Source organism: Lynx rufus, unplaced genomic scaffold, assembly GCF_022079265.1.
Source record: "Lynx rufus isolate CCGP_SWC_20201006 ecotype Redwood Valley unplaced genomic scaffold, mLynRuf1.p SCAF_19, whole genome shotgun sequence".
In the NCBI taxonomy this organism is placed as follows: Eukaryota; Metazoa; Chordata; class Mammalia; order Carnivora; family Felidae; genus Lynx; species Lynx rufus.
Window position 1 is genome coordinate 1731853 of NW_025814833.1, and position 25739 is coordinate 1757591.

At 37.8% G+C, this 25739-nt stretch overlaps 1 protein-coding gene across 1 annotated transcript in view; it reads left to right on the forward strand.

Annotated features, from left to right (window-relative positions):
- The first annotated feature begins 2087 nt into the window (after window positions 1–2087).
- IL1RAPL2 (interleukin 1 receptor accessory protein like 2) overlaps window positions 2088–25739 on the forward strand; it is a 612469-nt gene continuing 588817 nt past the window's right edge. Inside the window, exons 1-3 of the mRNA XM_047082151.1 lie at window positions 2088–2228; window positions 2309–2663; window positions 18156–18429. Coding sequence (XP_046938107.1) covers window positions 2088–2228; window positions 2309–2663; window positions 18156–18429 — 770 coding nt within the window. The remainder of the gene's footprint in view (window positions 2229–2308; window positions 2664–18155; window positions 18430–25739) is intronic.

Genomic DNA, 25739 nt, shown 5'->3' on the forward strand with positions numbered 1-25739 from the left:
TCCTATTCCTTACTATGAGGGGCTGACAACCCTCTATCCAATTAACAAATCTCCTTTGTTCCTTCTCTCAAGGCCTCATTCACCCAGACATCATCATCTTTTATCCCTTTATTCTCCTCACTCCATTCCCTCTAGTTTTCCAGGCCTTATAGATTGATATAAATCTTATCCAAGTATATGTTGGGCACATGGAGGCAAAGCCTTGCACCACTGTGCGATGTCAAATGCTAGCTATATAAACAGCTGTAAACAACAGGCTGTTGATATGAGCTATCTTCCTTTGACCAGGGAATTCAGAGTAGGTGGATAAAGGTAGAGAGGGTGGTGTCACAGATGGAGAGAGAAAAAGGGCACTCATTAACTGAACATTGACAACAGTATCTTTCTTTGCATTTTCCCTTTTAAAAATTTGCTTATTCTTTTTACCTGGGCTACTAGGAAGTTAAGCACCATAATGAAGGATTAACAAACCTTTAAGAAGAATTTATTGTGTATCAACACTCTACCAGATGCTTTTGACCTGAGCTATTTCAAATGTGTCTCCTGACAACATCAGGAGGGAGAGAGTCAAACCCCACCCCTACTCTAGGCACCCCACCTCTGCCTAGATCCCAAACATCAGCACCTCTAACACCAACCACTGCCTGTGCCTAGGACCATTTTATGATGAAAGAGAAGGAAATCGTCATTCTTTTCTGATACATAATAATAAGATAGTAACTTGGGTAAAAATATTAGTTATATGTGACAATCATTCCCATTAATACAAGCAGTGGTTAAGAGAATGGAATCTGGAATCAAACTGGCTGTGGAATTTCAGGCAAGACATTTAACCTCTCTGAATCTCAATTTGCTCAAATGTAAACTAGGGATATCTATAATACCTACCGTGCTTACATGGTTGTTGTGATTAAGTGAGTCGATGCATGTAAAACACTTAAGCAGCATCTGATACACAGTAAGGAGTTAAGAAACTCTCCTATTATTAATATCATCATCATTACTACTGTGTGCAAGTTATAACTCATTTAAATCTGATAAAAACCCTGTAAGGTGTGAATTTCTCCCTATTTTAAAAGAAGCATTCATTCCTAATAGTATTAATTACAACTATGGTACTAACATAAATGCAAATGATAACAATATTAGTGAGGCCTCATAATTATGTCCATTTTACAGATGCATGCCAAGATTCTTAGGAGTGGTATTATGATTATAATACCAATGTAATGTAAATTATCAATATTCCCAAATCATCTCAATTTCAGAGGCAGCAACAGATAACACCATTATTCTTATATATGGTGTTATCCATTATTAGGATAGATGCTAAAATAACATAAGTAATAATAATAATAGCAACATTAATTATGTGATATATGATTTATGCCATTTCCAAGAGGGGAAGAATACCACACCAGCATTACCAGGAATGTTAGGTACTATAGTTTTTTTTTTTTTAATCACAATAATGCAAGTAACTGTATTAATGTTTCACCTCAGTCATCCTGATTCTGATGAGATGAAAAGGTTAACAGCAGGTCTTCTTAGCAGTGCAGAATCAATTTAGTATTAATTATGTTTATTAATGATTAAACTGTTACACTTACTGTAATACTTGTAATAAATAATGCAATTATGGTATACATAATATGAGTTAATACATTTGTGGTATTCATTATAATAATGATTAATGACATAATCACTTAGTTATGACCTGAATTATAATAATAGATACCATAAAGGTGAAATAATTAAATAATATAATAATGTAAGCACAAATAATAATGGATGCAGGGCAATTATCCCCAATTAACAAAAAGTAAAGCATAGCACAAGTCCTCCTGGTGGTGCTTGCTAGTTAACTAATATTATAACATTATAATATCAATTTAACTACAGACAATATTATTATGGATGTGCCTCTTTTACCATGGGGACAGTCAATACCCAGGCACAGTGACATATATTAGTTCTTTAATGTTAACCTAAATGCACATAGTAACATCACAGAATATCCTATTACCATACCACTTCTGAGAGGGGAGAAGGCGAGGCCAGCATCCGGGGTAGCGAAAAGTGTAACTATGGCGCCAGCGTTACGCAGATGCACGCTACACCCAGGAAGTGCTCCGAACCTGGCCCTCTCCCTGGCGGGGATGGGCAGGGCCAGCTGCGCAGTGGATGGCGCCCCCTTGAGCACCCTCTCGGCCACGTGGGTGCTACAGGTACTTACCCTGCGTCGCATCCCCCAATCGCCCCACCCCCAGCTGAGGCATAGGCTTCCGGCCGGCCTGCGTTCCCTCAGCCCTTGGCACGCCTTGGCAAGCTCTTTCAAGAGCGCTACCTTATAGCGTCGGTCGCTGGGGAGAGGCGCTCCACCGCTCCAGTGTTGCGGACATTTACTCCTGGAGGCCATGCGGGCCAACCCACCCCCCAGGTGCCCGTTGGCTGCCGCCGCCCTCCCAGTCCGGGAGTAGACGAGGGGGGATGGGGAGGGGGTGACCGGGCGGGGCTGCCGCTGGGAGCGACGGAGGGGAGAAACTGTTTCCCCCTTCCATTATCATCCTTCCTGGACACCAATGTAGATGAGGCTGGAGTTCAGGGTGCCGACCATGCACACGTTGTGAGTGGATGGGGAACAGATGCGCTTGGGGTATGGAGTAAGGAAAGGAAGTGTTCAGGGTCTGGGAGATGCTTCTGGAGATAATGTGAATGGGTGGAGGTTGTCAAGCCACCCATCCCTTTGTCCGGTTTGTCCTGGAATCAGTAATTGCCCCCATCCCCAACTTATTTGAACAGAGTAATGAAGGAAGTTGGCAGCCAGTGAGCTAAGTGGATATCTGAGGGAACAGCGTACTAGGCATAGGGCACAGCCATTGGAAAGGCCTGGAAGCTAGAAGAAGCTCTGCTGGTTTTATGAATTATCAGAAGGGCCCTAGCACAAATAACAAAAAAAATATTTACGAACTAACATGTAAGTCTCAACTTTATTTAGTCCTACACTTCTTTTTTAGGATAGTCACAACTTTATATGATAAATGTTTATTTAAACGTATAGTATTTTATATAAGACATATATTAGGATGAATCACAAAATTGTCAATATTTAAACTTTTTGGCTTATAAAAGCAGCCATTTCAGTGATTCAAACTATTATAGTTAACTTATAAATATATTTATTTATAACAATTTATACTATAAATATACACTATTATTACATAAACATAAGGTGAATATATTATACAAATATATGCAAATTTATAAGCTACAAGTATGATATGCAATCTGTAAGAGTAAATCTATATGTAATTTATAAAATGTAAATATTATATGCAATCTTTAATAATGTAGTATTTTTATAATATAGCATATACCAAGTATAGGTATATACATATTACTCTACACTGTTTTATGTAATTAATATGAAAACACATGCTAAAATATTTCATAATGGCCATTTGAAATGAAATTTATAGGTATTATGACTTACCCCTGCCTTAAATTTGGAAAAAAAATAATGACCTAACTTTAATATAAAGAGGATATAAAAGACACTTTTTATTGAAATAATGTGTATTGTTACATATAAATGCTTGGAAAGTACAATAGAAGAATTAATAAAATAGATACGTAGTTAATAGAAGTAGAAGTAGTCAAAGTAGTAATAGAAAAGACTTGCTGAGTACTATCTGTGTGCCAGGCACTGTTCTAAGCATTTGAGGTGCACTGATGTATTTAATCCTTACAGCCCCCTGACAGTCAGAACCAGCAGAGGGTTTCCATTATTTGGTTAGCTCAGCAGGATGAGGGGTTTATAGTGGCCAAATGATGTGCTAAACTTGCAAATGTAGAGGGAAATAAGTTATCTAAAGAAGATGACTAAGCCCTAATAGGTACTTACTTTGGAGTCACTTTTCCTAGTTGACACAGAATTTGATTTGCAATAGAGGCAGCCAGGTGCAGAGTTGAAGATGTGGGCCCTGCTTGTAACTTTTAGAACCTTGCTATTTGATGAGCAGCAATTGTGTCTCTGCCATGAATCAGAACTTTCTCCATAACAGAGCAGAACTTCAACTGAGGTTCAATCAGAGGTCTTATCCTGAAATCTGTGTGGCAGCACATGGCATAGAAACAACTAACTTTGGGCAGAAAACACCTACAGACTCTGAGGTTTGCCCCCACTAGGGTTCTGTGTGTGAGACATACAGTGTGCACGTTATGCGGAATGTGCACACCTCTAAGCACACTCTCTTAGACCTCAGTTGACTGGAACCCACATCACAAGAGCCCACCTATATTCCCCATTGTAAGAAACTTTTAGTCACTATAGTAATTTTTTTCAGGATACCTATTTATGTATGCAAGAATCTAAAAGTTGGAAGGAATAGTGGCTATATCTAGACAGGAGTTTGAGGTAAGGATGGGACTGTGTATGGTGGTTAAAGGGGACATTAGCTATATCTGCAATGCTTTATTTCTTTAATAAAACAAAGCTACTGAAAGCAAATTGGAAAAAAGTTCACATTATTAAATTTGGATGGTAAAATCATGGGAATTTGTAATATTATTCTTTTTAGTTCTCTGTAATTTTGAAATTAAGGAAAAAAATCAAAAAGAATATTGCCAGGGAGAGATTTTTCAATTTAGCACGTATACATCTTGTCTTCTTGATGAAAGACCTTACCAACCATCAGATAATCTGATTTATTGGTGCTTCATTAGAGCTTGTCTAGTTTAATGCCTCCATTTCTTTTCAGAGTAGAAACTGACTTTCTCAAATGTCATGTATCTTTTTAAATGGGCAGAGGTGAAATGAGAACCCAGGGTCTCTGATCTCTAGCTAGCTCTATGTTCTTTTCACTCTGTTATGCCTTTTTCTTATACTGCCTTGGCATTGGAGTCTAGGGTGATGACCCCGAGGGCCTGACAAATCCTCATTGAATCCAGAAAGATTTCGGTCTCATCATGATTCTTTACTTACTAAAGCAGAAAATTGGATTTGGATGTTTTATTTTTTATTTTTTTATTATTTTTTTTATTTTTAATGTTTATTTTTGAGACAGAGAGAGACAAAGAATGATCAGGGAGGGGCAGAGAGAGAGAGGGGGACACAGAATTGGAAGCAGGTTCCAGGCTCTGAGCTGTCAGCACAGAGCTCGAACTCACAAACCGCAAGGTCATGACCTGAGCAGAAGTTGGATGCTTAACCAACTGAACCACCCAGGAGCCCCTATTATTTTTGACTTTTAAATTTGCGTCCAAGTTAGTTAGCATATAGTGCAACAATGATTTCACAAGCAGTTTCCTTAATGCCCCTTACCCATTTAACCCCTTGCCCCCTCTCACAACCGCTCCAGCAACCCTCTGTTCTCTATATTTAAGAGTCTCTTATGTTTTGTCTGCCTCCCTGTTTTTATATTAGTTTTGCTTCCCTTCCCTTATGTTAATCTGTTTTATGTCTTAAATTCCTCAGATGAGTGAAGTCATATGATTTTTGTCTTTCTCTGATGGACTAATTTCACTTAGCATAATACTCTCTAGTTCCATCCATGTTGTTGCAAATGGCAAGATTTCATTCTCTTTAATTGCCAAGGAATACTCCATGGTATATCTATACCACATCTTCTTTATCCATTCATCCGTCGGTGGACATTTGGGCTCTTTCCATACTTTGGCTATTGTCGATAGCACTGCTATAAACATTGGGGTGAATGTGCCCCTTTGAAACAGCACACCTGTATCCCTTGGGTAAATACCTAGTGGTGCGATTGCTGGGTATTAAGGTAATTCTACTTTTATTTATTTTTTTTTTGAGGAACCTCCATACTGTTTTCCAGAGTGGCTGCGCAAGTTTGCATTCCCCCCAGCAGTGCAAAAGAGATCCTCTTTGCATCCTCGCCAACATCTGTTGTTGCCTGAGTTGTTAATTTTAGCCATTCTGACTGGAGTGAGGTGGTATCTTACTGTGGTTTTAATTTTATTTCCCTGACAATGAGTGATGTTGAACATTTTTTCATGTGTTTCTTAGCCATCTGGATGTCTTCTTTGGAAAAGTGTCTATTCATGTCTTTTGCCTATTTCTTTACTGGATTATTTGTTTTTTGGGTGTTGAGTTTGATAAGTTCTTTATAGAGTTTGGATACTAACCCTTTATCTGATATGTCATTTGCAAATATCTTCTCCCATTCTGTCGGTTGTCTTTTAGTTTTGTTGATAGTTTTCTTCTCTGTGCAGAAGCTTTTTATCTTGATGAGGTCCCAATAGTTCATTTTTGCTTTTGTTTCCCTTTCCTCTGGAGACGTGTTGAGTAAGAAGTTGCAGCAGAGGTCAAAGAGGTTTTTGCCTGCTTTCTCCTCTAGAATTTTGATGGCTTCCTGTCTCACATTTAGGTCTTTCATCCATTTTGAGTTTATTTTTGTGTATGGTATAAGGAAGTGGTCCAGGTTAATTTTTCTGCATATTGCTGTCCAGTTTTCCCTGTACCATTTGCTGAGGAGACGGTCTTTATTCCATTGGATATTCTTTCCTGCTTTGTCAAAGATTACGTTTGTGGGTCCATTTCTGGGTTCTCTATTGTGTTCCATTGATCTGAGTGTCTGTTTTTCTGCCAGTACCATATTGTCTTAATGATTACAGCTTTGTAATACATCTTGAAATCTGGGATTGTGATGCCTCCAGCTTCAGTTTTCTTTTTCAGGATTGCTTTGGCTATTTGGGCTCTTTTCTGGTTCCATAAAAATTTTAGGATTATTCTAGCTCTGTGCAGAATGCTGGTATTATTTTTATAGAGATTGCAGATTTGGATGTTTTATTATTATTTTATTATTGTTTCCATTTTATTTTTTATTATTTTTTAGGAATATAACTTATTGTCAAATTGGCTTACATACAACACCCAGTGCTCATCCCAACAAGTTCCCTCCTCAATGCTCATCACCCATTTTCCCCTCTTCCCCAACCCTCCATCCACCCTCATTTTGTTCTCTATATTTAAGAATCTCTTGTGGTTTGCCTCCCTCCCTCTCTGTTTGTAACTGTTTTTCCCCCATCCCTTCCCCCATGGTCTTCTGTTGAATTTCTCAAGATCTACATATGAGTGAAAACATGTAATATCTGTCCTTCTCTGACTGACTTATTTCCCTCAGCATAATGCCTTCCATTTCACACACGTCGCTGCAAATGGCATGATTTCATTCTTTCTCATTGCCAAGTAGCATTCCATTGTATGTATAAACCACATCTTCTTTATCCATTCATCACTTGATGGACATTTAGGCTCTTTCCATAATTTGGCTAGTGTTGAAAGCGCTGCTATAAACATTGGAGTACATGTGCCACTATGCATAAGCATTCCTGTATCCCTTGGGTAAATTCCTAGTAGTGCTATTGCTGGGTCATAGGGTAGTTCTATTTTTAATTTTTTGAGGAAGCTTCACACTGTTTTCCATAGAGGCTACACCAGTTTGCATTCCCACCAACAGTGTAAGAGGGTTCCCATTTCTCTGTATCCTCGCCAGCATCTGTAGTTTCCTAATTTGTTCATTTTAGCCACTCTGACCGGTGTGAGGTGGTATCTCAGTGTGGCTTTGATTTGTATTTCCCTGATGATGAGTGACATTGAGCATCTTTTCATGTGTCTGTTGGCCACTGGGATGTCTTCTTTGGAAAAGTGTCTATTCATGTCTTCTGCCCATTTCTTCATTGGGTTATTTGTTTTTCGAATGTTGAGTTTGGTAACTTCTTTATAGATTTTGGATACTAACCCTTTATCCGATATGTCATTTGCAAATACCTTTTCCCATTTCATCAGTTGCCTTTTAGTTTTGTTGATTGTTTCTTTTGCAGTGCAGAAGCTTTTTATCTTGATGAGGTCCCAATAGTTCATTTTTGCTTTTGTTTCTCTTGCCTTTGGAGATGTGTCGAGTAAGAAACTGCTGCGGCTGAGGTCAAAGAGGTTGTTGCCTGCTTTCTCCTCTAGGATTTTGATGGTTTCCTGTCTCACATTTAGATCTTTCATCCATTTTGAGTTTATCTTTGTGAATGGTGTAAGAAAGTGGTCTAGTTTCATTCTTCTGCATGTTGCTGTCCAGCTCTCCCAACACCATTTGCTAAAGAGACTGTCTTTTCCATTGGATACTCTTTTCTGCTTTGCCAAAGATTCATTGGCCATACATTTGTGGGTCCAATTCTGGGTTCTCTATTCTATTCCATTGGTCTATGTGTCTGTTTTTGTGCCAATATCATACTGTATTGATGATTACAGCTTTGTAGTAGAGGCTAAAGTCTCGGATTGTGATGATGCCCGCTTTGGTTTTCTTTTCCAACATTACTTTGGCTATTCGGGGTCTTTTATGGTTCCATACAAATTTTAGGATTGTTTGTTCTAGCTTTGATAAGAATGACAGTGCAATTTTGATTGGGATTGCATTGAATGTTTAGATTGCTTTGGGTAGTATTGACACTTTAACAATATTTATTCTTCCAATCCATGAGCATGGAAAGTTTTTCCATTTCTTTGTGTGTCTTCAATTTCGTTCATAAGCTTTCTATAGTTTTCAGCATACAGGTCTTTTACATCTTTGGTTTATTCCTAGGTATTTTATGGTTCTTAGTGCAATTGTAAATGGGATCAGTTTCTTTATTTCTCTTTCTGTTGTTTCATTATTGGTGTATAAAAATGCAACCAATTTCTGTACATTGATTTTGTACCCTGCAACTTCGCTGAATTCATGTATCAGTTCTAGCAGCTTTTTGGTGGAGTCTTTCGGGTTTTCCATGTAGAGTATCATGTTGCCTGCAAAAAGTGAAGATTTGACTTCTTCTTTGCCAATTTGGATGCCTTTTATTTCATTTTGTTGTCTGATAGCTGATGCTAGGGCTACCAACACTATGTTAAACAGTAGTGGTGAAAGTGGACATCCCTGTCTTGTTCCTGATCTCAGGGGGAATGCTCTCAGGTTTTCCCCATTGAGGATGATATTAGCTGTGGGCTTTTCATAAATGGCTTCTATGATGTTTAAGTATGTTCCTTCTATCCTGACTTTCTTGAGTGTTTTTATTAAGAAGAATGTTGTATTTTGCCAAATGCTTTTTTGCAGCTATTGACAGGATCATATGGTTCTTATCCTTTCTTTTATTAATGTGATGTATCACGTTGATTGATTTGTGAATATTGAACCAGCCCTGCATCCCAGGAATGAATCCCACTTGATCATGGTGAATAATTCTTTTTATATGCTGTTGAATTCAATTTGCTAGTATCTTGTTGAGAATTTTTACATGCAGATTCGGATGTTTTAAAAAAGATTTTCAACAATCCAAAAGTTAATCTATAGCGAATGTGAAAATCAATTAACCAAACAGTTCACTCCATTAGCACTTAGTTGTGCAAAGTCTAATGTAATGAAAATATATAAAACTACATTCAGTAAGACCTACTAAGTGTCTGGTCCATGAGGTACTTGAGCATAGATGAAAAAAACAAACAAATAAACAGGAGTCTATGACCTTGAACCAATGAGCCAATTAATATGGTAGGAAAACGAGGATGCCATTCCCAACTTTCACCTAGGTAAACTAAAGTCTGGGCATGACTCAGATTTGTTTGGGGAGGATTGGAAGGTGGGAGAAGTGGTTTGAGGTTGCAGACAGGAAAGAGCTGAGTGGGCAAGGGCCGACAGCATAACTGTTCCCTGACAAGCATGACTAGGATAGGACTAGGAGTGAGGAGGTCAGTCTGTCAAGAGCAAGGTGTCTGATTTGGAAGAGCTTGCGTAGTAGAATTGTTGATTTTGGCTGACTTACCAGAGAATCGTGAGTTCTGGGACAGGGATGTAGCATAGATTTTATTTTTTATTCCTGTTTCTAGTGATGCTGGCTAATGGAAAGGTGGCAGTCACTTGTAATTGTGAACACATTTTGTACATTTGGGTCTATCTCCTGATATTTCTATCAGAGTTTGGACACATCACTGCTTCCGGTGGTGGGTAGCAGTAGGAAGAATCTTAAGGTCTTTGATAAAAACAAACAACTTTCAATTATTAGGAAATTTGGGAGGAAAAAACCTACATGATTTCATCCCATAAACATTTAATGAATGCCTACTATGTACAATGCACCAGACCTTGTCCTAGGAATACAGAGTAAATGAGATGCCCATCTAACTGGGAAGATGTGTAGACAAAACATATGGTGAGGGGAAAGGATTCATATGGAGCAATGAAGTACGGTTTCGTAGAAGAAGTGGCATTTGAAGCTGGATCTTGGAGGATTAGTAGATCTCAACAGGCACAGAGGCAAGGATATTCTAGAGGAAGGAACCAGAAGAACAAAGGCAGAGAGAGGTGATTGGCATATTCAGGGAAGGTGAGTATTGACTGAAGTATAGGATGTGAGGAATAATAGAGAGGGGCAGAAAAGACAAGCAGTCTAGGGTGAGCCAGGGGAGCCAGGCTTAGGGATTTGCATACTGGGAGTCACTGCAGATTTTGAGCAGTGAAAGGACATGGTCATATACTTCAGAAAGAACACTTTGGTAGCAGTTTAAAGAACAGATTGGAATGAGAGGGTTAGAGAATCATTTAGAAGAGAATTGCAATAGTCCAAACAAGATATGAGACTCGGACCTAGATTTTCACAACTATGAAGATGGAGAGGAGGGGAAGAATTTAACTGTTCAGAAATAACTAGCTCCTATAATGTCTTATTGGAGGATCAGGGGGAGGTCAGTGGGAAGGGAAAGGCAAGATTCAGGGATGATTTTGAAAGATTTTTATTTGGATAACTGCAAACATAGGAGGCAGAACAGATTTGGCATGGAAGATAAGTTCACTGCCAAGCATTCTGGATTTGAGGGGGCAGCAGAAAGCCTGCTAGAGGGGTTGGTGGGCAGTGCTGATATCCTGTCTCCCACAGGCTCATTGCTGCCGCAGCCTCCATATTAACATTAGTGCATCTGAGAAGGGCTCCTGGCTAATGACTAATTCCCAAGGAAGCTCTCATCAGGTCTCAGGTAATCAGGAGTTGAGGAGTTGGTTGTAATGTTTCACGTGGCTTCACCTCCAGAACATAATTGAGGCTCATTTGTCACGTAAAGATCTAAGGAATGATCTTGACAAAGCATAGCACAGATCCTGTAATGAAAAGGAAATTAAGATGGTTGCCAGCCCATTATTAAGCGTAATAACTAGGTTGAAATGAGATGAAAGACTTCATTTAGGCAGAACTTTTTCATTGACGAATGGTAGGGGGTAAAAGTGTGAAAGGAAAGCATATAATCCAATTCATAAAAAGTGTGGAAATGCTGTTTAAAACCTGAAGCAATAATCACTCATTCTATTTATAGAGCTGGAGTGGGGAATAGTTTCTCTATTGATGGATACTGATGCACAGATGAAAGTTTTAAAATAATTTTTTTTCTACTGACAGAACTTTATTTAAGAAATAATGAAATAGCTCTGTCCATATTTCCAGGCTAGGGGCAAGGAGGCATGGGTCCAGTAGTAAGGATGCAGGCCATTTACTTCTTGAAGAGTTTGACATCTTGTGCTTGGGGCTGCCCACTTGAGGCATATAATGTTCACTGTGATGCGTATAAATACAAAGAAACTTGTCTTTAGGTGTGTGTTTGGGGGAGAGCTGAGAGAAATAGAAAGTATTTAACTCCTACATTAAAATATTAAAAATAAAGAGAATAACATTGTGTTTAATAATTATAATACAGGGGCGCCTGGGTGGCGCAGTCGGTTCAGCGTCCGACTTCAGCCAGGTCACGATCTCGCGGTCCGTGAGTTCGAGCCCCGCGTCAGGCTCTGGGCTGATGGCTCGGAGCCTGGAGCCTGTTTCCGATTCTGTGTCTCCCTCTCTCTCTGCCCCTCCCCCGTTCATGCTCTGTCTCTCTCTGTCCCAAAAATAAATAAACGTTGAAAAAAAAATTAAAAAAAAATAATAATTATAATACATAAATACAAATGTTAAACACACAAGTTTATTCCTAGATTATAATTTTAGGAATTGGGCGATCATTCCTAAATATTTAGTTTTAAATAAATCAATATGGGTCAATAAAATTGATCCAAGTTTTAGATCTGATCTTCAGAGGTTAAATCAAGTACACAAATTATTTTTTTTTAATTTTTTAAAAAAAATTTTTTTTCAACGTTTATTTATTTTTGGGACAGAGAGAGACAGAGCATGAACGGGGGAGGGGCAGAGAGAGAGGGAGACAGAATCGGAAACAGGCTCCAGGCTCTGAGCCATCAGCCCAGAGCCCGACACGGGGCTCAAACCCACGGACCGCGAGATCGTGACCTGGCTGAAGTCGGACGCTTAACCGACTGCGCCACCCAGGCGCCCCAAGTACACAAATTATTAAGAATGCATTACTCTGTAAGTACTGTGTGTAATTCATAAATAATTGGCATATATTATTTTATGGCTATTATTCCCACAACGATTATTGGAGGATAGATTATCAGTCAGCTGGAAAGGTCTACTCTCCAGGACAGGAATGTGTTCTTTGGAATACATATGACAATTTGGGTAGCATCAAGCAAATTTTTAGTATTTTAATGGATCATGAGCTAGGATGAAGAGTATAGGAGGCAGTATATAGAACACGCAGTGATTAAGAACATAAGTTCTGGAGTCCAACTCATCTGCGTTGGGATCCACACTCTACCATCACCACCTGAGTGACCTTGAGAAAGTCATTTAAACACTAATTCTTTTTTTTTCTCCTCAGTAAAATGGGAATGATAAGAGTCCCTATCTCCCTCAGTTAACATGATAATGAAATGAGAAAACAATGGCAAAGCACCTATCACAGCACTTAACTGTTCTGTACTAAGAGCTCAGATAATACTACTGGTTGCTATTGCAGCTTTCTGTGCTGGGTCATCCACCTGCTGTGTGTGTAACTGGTTACCAGTTTGAGCAAGAACTTAGTTGCATGCTCAACTTTTGGCTCCCTCTATCATCTGCATTGGTGCATCCCCAGAAGTGTGCTGTGATTCCCTCCCCAGCAACCAGTGGTTGGCAGATAGCAATTTCTCAATTTTAAAGGTCAGGAGCGGAAAATGCAAGTGCTGAACAAAAAACTTGGACAGCACCCCCTCTAGTGGTGATTTTATGAATTGCCCCCAACAATTGCCCTGTTGATCACAAACAGGAGAGCTGCTATAAAAAAAGGGATATAGTTGACATAGTTACAAGAAAACACGTGGTTTAACAAATGAATTTATTAATCACAAACACATAATAAACTAGTACCAGATGTACCTAAGTTGTAATTAATGTCATCAAGATATTTGGAGCTTGCATATTTTCTCCTGTGCTAATTAGCCATTTTACCTGAACAGATTTCCAACTTGGGGTAAAAGTGCAGAATTAGCAATTCTATACATAGCTATATGTTCCATCCCCCAATAAAAATTGTAATTCACATAGCCATTACAGTCTGTAATTTTACTATATACAATACTTTTTTCCCAAGATGATAATATAATCATTGTTGATAATAACATCTTATCCTCTTTTAGGGATTAATAAACTTTTCTCAGGGTTTTGTTTTCACAGCAGGAAGGTATGGCAAGTTTTTCTCTGCTGGTTGTATTGAGGAGGAAGCCAAGGCTTATAGATTTTCTTTTGCCACCCAGAGCACTTTCCATAGGTTTGTATTAGATTTCACCCCTAGGAATCTCCTCTTGGAAAAATAAAATGCATGGAAACTGGCATGTTCCTATTTGTGTTTCATACCCTTCCTCCTCCCCCTCCTCTTTGAACCTTCATGTCACACTTCCTAAGAATATACTTGTTTGGAAGATTGGAATGAAAATGATTAAAATAGAGACCTGGGTTTTACAGAAACGTAAATCTAAGGAGTAGAGATGAAAATCTAAAGAAATACAGTTTTTTTTTAATACTTGAATTGCTATTCATAAGATTTAAGAGTGAACAGACAATGGATAATTTATAAATAGGACGTCTTTTCTAATGGAATGATGGGAATATTTACAACCATATTGAGTTATTGTGAAGCAGAAAACAGGCATGCCCTCACTTATACTTTTGATGTGTTTGTGCTGTAGCAAGCTTCAATCCAACTGTAGAATTTCCCTGTCTTGGCGGGAAAAGTGTATCCCTTCTTGTAGTGCCTCTATTTACACTTGTGGCTGGTCAGTGAATCTCAGTTCTCAAATCACCTGTGGGAGAAAGTAGGTGTGTCCAGAAACCACTTTTCTCAGGAGCTCTTTGGGGGCCAACTTAAATAGGTGTGACTGGAGTTGTGAACAGAAAGGGGCTGGATCACTCTGGATTATAGGCCTGTGCTGATGAGATCAAGCTTGCAGGTTGGCTTCCTCTGTGGGCTACTCAATTCCACTGTGTCCCCAACCTGGCCATAGTTTGCAGCTTTGTCAGCTGCATCACAGTTCTGTATTTGCCAAATATGTATAAAGTGTCGACGTATGAGGGGCTCTGAAAGTGTGACATATTATTGAAAAGTCCTTCTCATGATAGAAATGTGACTTGCACTGGTCACTTTTGGTGGCATCATCTTTGATTCCTGCAACGACCCTTGGCTAATTGAATTGTATGTGACCTTTCTCTTCTTCCTGCCTTTTTGTGACCCTCTCGTACCTTTCAGTGCTTCTCCCTTAACCTCACGGTTTCACTTCCTTTATGCTGCCTTGTCACCTGCCTTTCTAGGTCTCTTACCACAGTACATCCTTCTTAGTTGCTTCACTACTCCAAAATCTAAAAAATAAATGTACTATCTTATAGTCTATCTCCTTTTGCCCCACTCTCGGTTTGTTTCCTAGGACTAGAAATCCAAGAGAAACAAATCATACCATCATGTTGGAATCTATTAATGGTCTAATACTCTCTAGGTATAAGACTATAATGCCTTAACTCATGGGAATGGATTTCGACTGATGAAAGATCAGTGTGGGAAAATATTTGGTGGCAGATGGTCCTTTACGGATCCCTGGCATCAACCCTTTGTCTGCTTTGGGGAAGCATCTTTGGGGAAGATTCCCTCAGGTCTCTCGAAATACTTTATATTGTAACCTTGTATTGTGGATGCTAAAGGAAAAGAATAAGAGGGGTAACATTTGGAAATTGTTTTCCCCATTACTGCAAGGCTGTTTTCTGTCTATTGACTACCTTATAACTAAATACTCCCTTTGCTAGCTAAACAAGAGAACAGAGGAAAAGGAACTATGAATCTATTAAATACATTTTGCTCAGATAGTACTTAAAAGGAAATGAATTCTCAGTATACTCTCAAGGTTTGTATGATAAAGCTAATTGTAAAGGCTGTTAAATGTCTTCAACTGCCTTTGAGTATGATCATTGTGTCTCAGGAGCAGATATTTTGATTATCTTCAATACCAACCATGTCCTGTCACTAATGGGCCAAACCAGCCTGTTAACATTGTAAAGGTGTAGATTATACAGCAGATGGTTTAAAGGAAGTAACTAAAGGGATTAGGGAACGAATGGAAAAAACATTCCAAAAGCTTTTTTTTTTTCATATTAAGTAGGTAATTATAGAGGTTGAAGCTACTTTGTTAAGCCAAATTTGTTAACTTGCTATGCATCTTAAGGTTGGGGGGGTGGGGAAACTGGACTGTTATATAGCCTTTAAATCACCTCCAGGTTTTTATTGTTCTTGATGCATGGGAACAGTGTCACAGACAATCCATAAAAAAGAATAATATAAAATACAATTAAAGATGATAAAACAATATTTTAAAAACTTTTTAAATCTTTATTTGTTTTTGAGAGAGAGAAACAGTGTGGGAGCTTGAGAGGAACAGAGAGAGAGGGACACAGAATCTGAAGCAGGCTCCAGGCTCTGAACTGTCAGCACAGAACCCCACGCAGGGCTTGAACCCATGAACCATGAGATCATGATCTGAGCCGAAGTCAGACACTTAACCAACTGAGCCACCAAAACAATAAATATTAAAATTATGTTTAGTCTGGAGATGTATCGCCAGTAATTTACCATGACCTAGAATGTTTAACTAATGCAGATTTCCCCTCTCTATTATTGAAAGTTAATGAGACTGATACAGGTAAACAACCAATACCAGGGAGCGAATTAAAAAAAGCCCCTCCCGCCAAGAAATAGCTTGTCATCAGTACATATTTATTCTAATCCAGTTGTACCTTCTTGCCTTCAACAATGCATCATGATCATCAAAATCCATAGTGGTGAATCTGGTGCCTTCTGAATCCTCAAAGAAAGTTCAAATGCCCTTCAGTATAAATTTAGAATGAGATATTTATTTGATTATTGATTTATTTCTAATGAATATTTCTCATACAGAAAAGGATTTGAGGCAGCTTATAATAAAAGCCCATACATAGCAAAGCAGTGAAAAATGAAGTCAGAAAGAGATTCCAGAATCGACAGAGTCCAAAAACTTTCTTAGGCTGTAGACTGCTTCAAAGATCTGTTAAAGAGCTGTGGAACATCTCCCCAGAAAAGTATAACTATGCAAATAGGCACAAAAACCTTGAAGTCTATCCACATACCCACCCTGGGTGTCCTTGAACCCCAGGTCAAGAACCTGTGTATAGAGAGGGGGGTGCCTGGGTGGCTCAGTCGGTTAAACATCCAACGTCGGCTCAGGTCATGATCTCATGATTTGTGGGTTCGAGCCCCACGTCAGGCTCCGTGCTGACAGCTTAGAGTTGAGCCTGCTTTGGATCTGTGTCTCCCTCTCTCTGTGTCCTTCCCCTGTTCATGCTCTGTCTCTCTTTCTCTCTCTGTCTCTCAAAAATAAATAAACGTTAAAAATTTTTAAAAAAGAACCCTTGTATAGAGAAAGCAAAATATGGAGGTAAGATAGTTATTGCACTTGAATATTGCATTTAGCCCTGAGCTTTCTGTCAACTGAGGTTAAAAGATGGCTACAGGGTTCTCAACTTCTAAAAAAGGAAGCAGGTCAGTTTACAAGATTATAAGTGAAACATATAATTTTTAAATGGCAATGTTTATAAAGTTTTGTAAAGGCTAATAAAGTAATATAAAGGGAGGTAGCATAATTTGGTGAAATTCTTTGAAATTAAGTAATTGGAAGTAGAATATCTATGCTAATTGTGTTGCAGGCATATTAAATTAGTCAGTGTCTCATTTCTAGCCATTCTGGAAAAGAGGGAATTTACTGTATATGTCTCTCTTTAATGGTAGATTTACCCATCTAATATTATTTGATCAAAGCTGATATTAATGTAATATATTCCCATGAGCAAATACCAGCTAAACAGTGAGAGAGGCCTTAGGGTATAAAAAGAAATCGAACTGTGATTAAATATCTGCTATTAATAGGTCATACCACGGAAAACTGGCATATAGATAATGGCAGATAATCACTTTAGGTGCCTACTGCTTTCAACTTTTCTCAAAGACAAATAAATAACACAGTCATTCCTGTCACAATTATAGGCAGAGGCACTATTGGGTAGGGGTAAAGAACACAGTCTGTAGAATCAGAGACTGGTTTTCTACCACTTATTAACCATGTGACTTTGGGAAAAGTCATTGAACTTGTCTGAGTCTCAGTTCTTTTCTGTAAAATAAGAATCATAAAAATGTGAATCTAAGGGCTGCTCTTAGGCTGTACAAGGGTCCCCTGGAAGTATTTCTTTTGTGGGGCTCCTGTCCAAAAAATTTAAGTCACCTAAAATCAACATGTCACTGTCATCCTAGAAGTCCAGTCTCACACAATCCTGTGAAGCAAATACCACATGACTAACAGGAGTAATCCGTTTGCCAGGCCATTCTGCCAGAATTGGGACCTTGTGGTGGGGCCCCAGGACAGCCACATAAACACCAGTGCTGGAACTACTTGGAGGATCCAGTTAACTGCAAGCATAAGTTTGCTGTGAGGACTGGGAATTCCCCCAAAGACAAAGGGATAGAACAGGGATCCTCTCTGCCAAGGTCTAAAGAGGATATTGGTCTATCTTAAAGGATCATTGGGAAGATTAAATGAGGTAATCTATATAAAGCATTTGACATGAAAATTCTGTAAAGCCTGGCTCACAGTAAGTCCTCAGTACATGTTGGCAATGATTAGTATTATAATTAGTATTAACAATACTCAATGCATTTCATGCCCAATCTGGTTTTCTTTCAGTGGATGGCTGCATTGACTGGTCAGTGGATCTCAAGACATACATGGCTTTGGCAGGTGAACCAGTACGGGTGAAATGCGCCCTTTTCTACAGTTATATTCGTACCAACTATAGCATGGCCCAGAGCACTGGACTCAGGCTTATGTGGTACAAAAACAAGGGTGATTTGGAAGAGCCCATCATCTTTTCAGAGGTCAGGATGAGCAAAGAAGAAGATTCAATATGGTTTCACTCAGCTGAGGCACAAGACAGTGGTTTCTACACTTGTGTTTTAAGGTGAGTGCTGTGTGAAAATATTGCTCAATACCATAGTTAGTCGTCTTTTGATTGGGCCTGGAGTGTATGGAGGTGTTGCTCACGTTATACAGTGAATATCTTTGCAGTGCATGGGGAGCTTCAGTAAGTTCAATTGTAATTATTTATTGGGACTACACAAATTATTATCAAGTTTTCATAAAATGGGACTTACATTTACTGTGCATGCCCATAGAATTTTATAAAAGTTTGTGTTTCATTTCTTAACTCCACCCCTACTGTAGGGTCTTCTAACAATTGTTTTTTCATAGAGCCAATGGGCTCAATGTTCTTAATATCTGACTATGAAAATGGCCTAAAGTATCATTTAGGGTAAGCTCTCTACTTTTTTTGTTGATGGAAAATAGCTTCAGATGCTACTGGGAGATCTCTTAGCAAATAAGCTACTGTTAAAAATTTTCTTATGATTTGCACAGTGTTCACTGTATCTAAATGTTCAACATGGAGCCCTGTAAACACATGGTCATCCTGAGTTCCTAGGTGCTATACAGGGAATAATATGTAACAGATACTATTGATTCTTGTAAGAAGTATATAGTGAAAAGCAATCTGTTTTATCCTAAGGGATTCTACAATATGTCCTTCCTTCCCCTTCCACCCTAGTGCAAGGATCTAGGACGTAGAATCTCAGATAGGGATTGCATTAGGTATTGAAGTAGATAGCTGAGATGACCTTTAAACCACTTTTCAATTCTGCCATTTTGGGAGTCTCTGATCTTGCACACCAGGCACCTACAATCTATTATTTGATTTCAACTTCCTGGAAATGCAGACCCTTCCTATTTTTGCCTCCTGTGGACTTTGATGCCAAAGCTATGTCACCTCTTCATCAAAAGCACTTCGAAACCCCTGGTGAGGCCACATTGTTCAAAAGGCCAGGGGAACAGGGTGGTGTATAAATAATCTTCTTGATGCTCTAGGCATCACTTTTATACATATGTGTTTTGAGGGGGGAGTGTTGGGGAAGCAAGTGGTGAGTTTAGTTTCTGTTTGTGGTGGACAAAAACTCCAGAATACTGGAAGAAATAGGAATCATACTTAGTGATAATCAATGTTTTCACCTACTTGGGCAGCTCTCGGAAAAAAAATGAGAAAAGGATGGTAATTCAGCCTCAGTGAATGATACTATATTCTTTGAGTACTGCTACACTTTTCCTGCGTACCTCCTCTTCACCCCCACCTTCATTAAATCTTGCCAATCTAAAATAGATGTCTTTTCCTCCTTCTGATCCATTTGCTTGTTTTTTTTCACAGATTTATATTTTTATTTGCAAAGCATTAGTTCACTGTATAGATGTTGTATACTGATAATGAATTATCAACTTAATTATTGCTTACTTTCCCTGGTCTGCTTATATGCCCAGACTTGTTACCCCTCTCCTCTTTTCTCTCCTCTCACCCTATTCTCCTACTCTGAGCAATGTTACTAATCCAGTGTGTATCCTTGCATACCTTCTCCCTATTCTTTGAAGTGGAAACATATATATATATATGGATTTTCTCCTCATTGTTTTACAAAATAAGAGTTTTATATTTCTCTGCATTTTCTTTTCTTAATAAAAATACAGAGTGGAAATCTTTCCAAGTGAATTGATAGAGAGCTCACTTATCCTTTTAAGTATGTAATATTCTGTGTTGCTTAATAGTCTATGATACTACCATTTAGTCAATCATTTTTGTATTTGTGTGCATGTATTTTGTTTCCAGCTTTTTATCCCCATAAAATGTACTGTAATAAAAGACCCCTCCATTTGCTTTTAAATAAATGTATAAATTTTAGTACAATTTTAAACTTACAGAATTATTGCAAAGACAGTACAGTAAGTTCCTGTGTGCCCTACACCATTTTCCCCTGTTATTAACATCTTACATGACTATGGTATATTTGTTACAATTAATGAACCAACAGTGGTACATTGTTATTAACTAAAGTCCATAATAATTTAGATTTTCTCAGATTTTCCTTAATGTCTTTTTTCTATTCCAGGATCCCATCTGGGATACCACATTACATTTAGTTGTTAGCTGTCCTTAACTTCCTTTTGGTTGTGGTGCTTTTTCAACTTTCCTTAATTCTTATGACCTTCGCAGTTTGAGGAATACTGTTTAGATATTTTGTAGAATGTCCCTCAGTTGGGATTTATCTGATATTTATTTCATAGTTAGACTGGGGTAATGTGTTTTTTTGAGGAAGCCCACAGACATAAAATATACTCATTACGTCATATGAAGGGTAAAAAGTATCAATATACCTTATCGCTTTTGTTTTGTTTTTTATTTTGTTTATTTCAAGTTTTTATTTAAATTCTAGTTAGTTAACATATAGTATAATATTGGTTTTAGTAGAACTTAATGATACATCACTTGCATATAGCACCCAGTGTTCATCACAAGTGCTCTCCTTAATACCCATTCCCCATTTAGCCTATCCCCCTCCCACCTCCACTTTAGCAAACCCTCAGTTTGTTCTCTATAGTTAAGAATCTTTTATGGTTTCCCTCCATCTCTTTTTTTTCTTTCCTTCTCCTATGTCCCTCTATTTTGTTTCCTCAATTCCATATGAGTGAAATCATATGGCATTTATCTTTCTCTGACTGACTTAATTCACTTAGCATAATGCACTGTAGCTCCATCCACATTTTTACAGATGGCAAGATTTCTTTCTTTTTTATTGCTGAGTAATATTCCACAGTATGTATCTGTGTGTGTGTGTGTGTGTGTGTGTGTGTGTGTGTGTGCATTTCTTTATATTTCAGCACTATAAGATGCTCCAGGATTATCTTGTATATTTCCTGCCCTAGTCCTACAATCAGCCACTTTTCTGAGGGACCTTGATTCCTTTTAATGGAGAATGGCATTAGAAATTTCCATAAGTATGCTCTTTGCTACTGTTGACAGCCTATTTGCTTTTAAACAAAGACTTGTAGTATTTCATGCACAAGTGGAAGTTCCCAGTGTCCCTGAAATCCTGTCTTGTAGATGGCCCTCTCTTTCAAGTACATATCTGGTTAAGTTTGTATCTGTTGTTGATATCATCTAAGTCAGTGGTTCTCAAGTCACATGTAGATCAGTAGAAGAGAAAAGGATGATATCCCACTGAGCAGAGGCTTAAATTCAAGCATAACTCCTGACATCCTTTATTCATGCAGTAGATCTTAGGGAGTGATTGGGACTGATGGAGTGGGTGAATCTTTTGAATATTATACTTCCCATATACCTTAGTACGGAAAAAGAAGAGTTTGGGGCCCAATGTTCTAAAGGAAGGAACAGTCTTTGTCAACTTAGAGAAGTCTCTTCCAGAATGATACAAGTGATTTGGCTAGCATTTGGCTGTGTTTAATAAATATGCTTTTCAGATCTAGTACTGGCCACTGACTCCAAATATATGCCAAGTGAGAAATTCAGTCCATATAGGTGATTTTATGCCATTGCCAAGAGAGTATCATTTATAGTGAAAAAGGCTCTGAATTTGACAATGTGTGTATTCACCTAAAATTCCCAATTTAATGCCACTTTAATGTAATCATGGATGATAATTTTTCTGTGCATTATTGCCCTCATTAAAAATTAGGCTATTAATTTCAGTGTGTTTAAAAATGCATATATGAAATATTTAATAATATTCTCTACCCATTTGCATCATAGCAAGAAAAATTTACTGTTTGTGATCTTTCTATAGCCAATTACTCAGTTTTGTGTTTTTAATTTAGCCAGTCTCAAGAGTGATTAGTTGAATTTCTCAGCATTTTAGTTAAGGGTTATAGTAATAGAGAAATGATAGAGAAGTGAGTCATATTTTGAGAGGTAGTGCCAGTCCAAAAATTACTGTCTCCCCTGCTTCCCACCTGAATCTTTTCAGTGGAGGCACTTACTAAGATAAAAGTGATGAGAGTAATCCCACATATCACTTTCCCAACAACTTGGAACAAGGGATGACTTAATCTGTGGATGAAGACAGATATATCTATATAATCCTGAATTTAATTCACAGGTAGTGAAAAGAGTGATTAAATATTATCAAACATCTGTAGAAACCTGAGTGTTTGGGGATAACGATGGCCAAGTGCAGTGAACCAGTTGTAAGTTCAAAAAACATTATGACCATTTACCTCTCCAACAAAGTAAACAGAACAAGAACCCCCTTCTTAAAGGGGTACATAATCCAACCATTTTTGCTCTTTAGTAATCATTAAAATAAATGAGGTTCTCAAAATCTGACTGTCTCACAAACTATTTCTAAAGGGTTCCTTAGTGCATTTATCCAGCCCTGACACATGACATTTGCATTGCTATTCATCACATTTTAGTGATTATTACTCCAACAAAGCAATATCATCAGAAAAGTTGAGGGGGTAGAGATATTTGAAACAAGGAATGTAGCATGTTGCTAATTATTGAATCTGTACAAAGAGTATATGAGTGTACATTATATTGGTATTTTTATTTTTGAGTATGTTTGAAATGGTCCATATTTTAAAAAATAAATAAATACAAATATACAGTAATTTTGTCTGATTTTAATGGCTCCTAAATAATCCTGACCTATAAATGCCTATGTAGTATATAGTAAACAAGGTTTACATTTTAGTCAACAAATGTTCATTGAGCATGTACAATGGGATTCACTTTGTACCATATTGCAAGGAAACCTGTGTCTTTTGAGAGGAAAGTAATTGTCCTAGTCTACCTAAGACACTAAGAAATATGTTTCAACACCTTTCACCCTCCTATCCTACTCCGCATCATGGTTACCAAGAGATTATCAAGGACAGTGAGCTTTCTTATAATTTAATCCCAATTTAATTGTTAATCCTTGAAAAATTAAGTGTCACCAAGTAGCTTGCTCAGGTACCAATTTCCAGGAGAGCAGATAGTCTGTTGTAGGAAAAATGAGGATTTGGACTTATTATAATTAATTGAACTCAGAAAAGATCAAGATTGTATAGCAGGGTCTTTAGAAAGTGGTGATGCCTTCTCTGGTCTGCATAGGCTAACATGTGATAGAAGTAGTCATCTTTTCCACCTGTTTTTAGATATAAGTGGGAGTCCCTGGTTTAGCTTATTTTTTGTAGCAAGTATGCATAATGGAACACATATATAACATGAAAAGATTAATTAATTCAGCCTCTAAAAGTTGATAATCTGCTTGTTTGTAAAATTACAGGTAACATAAATAGCAAAGTAGTGGCAATTGTAATTTACTTTCATCTCATTAAAAGTTAGATATGCTCTAATATTTAGAAATATAACCATACTGCTGTATATTATCTATGTAATACTCAGAAATATTAGCCATTTTATTGTACAATACCTATGTAATTTGAATTCCATTCAGTTTGTTTATTTGAGGGGAGCAGATGTTTACAGTATAGTTGGTTAACAGATTACGTGCTTTGTAAGAATTAATGGGTTGTATTTGATAATCATAAAATAAGAATTGATTTCAAATAGTCATGAATGAGCTAGAATGCTGGTATTCCTATATAGATAGATAGATAGATAGATAGATAGATAGATATAGATATAGATATAGATACGGATATTATTTTGCTCCTATCAAGGTTTTAATTTGTTGCAGGAGTTGCACATTCAAAATCTCTTCAGGGGCCAAGAAGGTAGATAATGTAATAATTGTGGCAGGCCATCTGAAACATTTTAGGGTGTTGAAGACTATATCAATCTCCTCAGTAATCTCATTTTCATGTTTCTAAACTTACCACTACCTCTAGCTCACTATTTCTGTACCTCAATTCCAGTAACCTATTGACCCTCCCCCAGAGCTGCCACTCAGTGATGCTACAATTTTTTCACTGTCCTTTGCTCTCTTTCCACCTAGCATAGTTTAAGTTTCATAATCAGTCATTATAATCACTCCCATATGTACCCTCTTGATTTCTTTGACTCTTTATCCCTTAATCTTACTCACTTGTGAAACCATAGCACTGCTTAATACTGCCAAGTAGTATTACTGTGTATTCCTAGTCTATTCAGTCTTTCATCCTCCTAGATGAGTATTTTACATTGTTCTCCTCAAACGTTAAACATGTTCCCTCGCTTCCCATTTTACTTTAAAAAAAACTGAAGCAATTAGGAGAGAACTTCCACTATATTCACCCACTGACTGGCATCTTTATCTGCATACTCTGCCTTCAAGTCTATTATCATTGATGGACTGGCCTTGTTGCTACGTAAGGCCAAACACATCACTTCTGCACTAGATTCAATCTTTATTTGCCTACTCAAGGAAATCACCTGAGCATTTCTCCCACTCTCCTATATCATGGAATTTCCTATTTCTACTGGATCATTTCCATCAACACACATAGGACAATATTTATGCCATCTAAAAAAGTGTCAACTCCACTTCTCCTGCCAGCCACTGCCCATCTCCTTGCTTACATTTGCAACAAAATACTTATTAAAAACAAAAAACAAAACAAACCAAAAAGCAAAGAAAAAAAGCCCTGCCATCTGCACTTAGGACCTTGAGCTCCTCTCCACTGATTCTCTATTAAACCCATTCCAGTTAGAATTTTGTTTTCGCTACTGCACCAAAATTGCTCTTTTCAGTCTCCAGTGACCTCAGTGATGCTAAATCCAGTGGCCAGGTCAATTTTCACTCCTACTTTTACTTAATAAGTACATTTGGCACAATTGTTCTTTAACCTGACTTCCAGAGAACTACACTATCCTACTTTTCCCTGTACTCTGTCAATTACCCTTTCTTAATTTCCTTTGCTGGTTCCTCATAGTCCCCCTGACCTCTTAATGTTAGGGGACCTTGGTGCTTGGTCCTAGTTTTCTTTTCCATGTCTATCCATACTTACTCCATCCATGATTTGTTTATACAGTCTCACAGTTTTATCTCTCACAGTTTTATCTACCATCTGTACACTGATAACTCCAACACATATACCTTCCAGCCCATATCTCTCTCCTAAACTACAGAATCTTTGTTTGTTTATTTTGTTTTTCTTCCAAATTATTATTTAAATTCTAATTAGTGAACATATAGTATAATACTGGTTTCAGGAGTAGAATTTAGTAATTCATCACTTACATATAACACCCAGTGCTCATTCCAATAAGTACCCTCCTTAATTCTCATCACCCATTTAGCCCATCCCCTGCCCACCTCCCTCCATAAACCCTCAGTTTGTTCTCTATTGGTTTCTTATGGTTTGCTTCTCTCTCTCATTCTTTCCCATCCCATTTGTTCTTCTGTTTTGTTTCCTATTCCACATATGAGTGAAATATGGCATAAAATACAG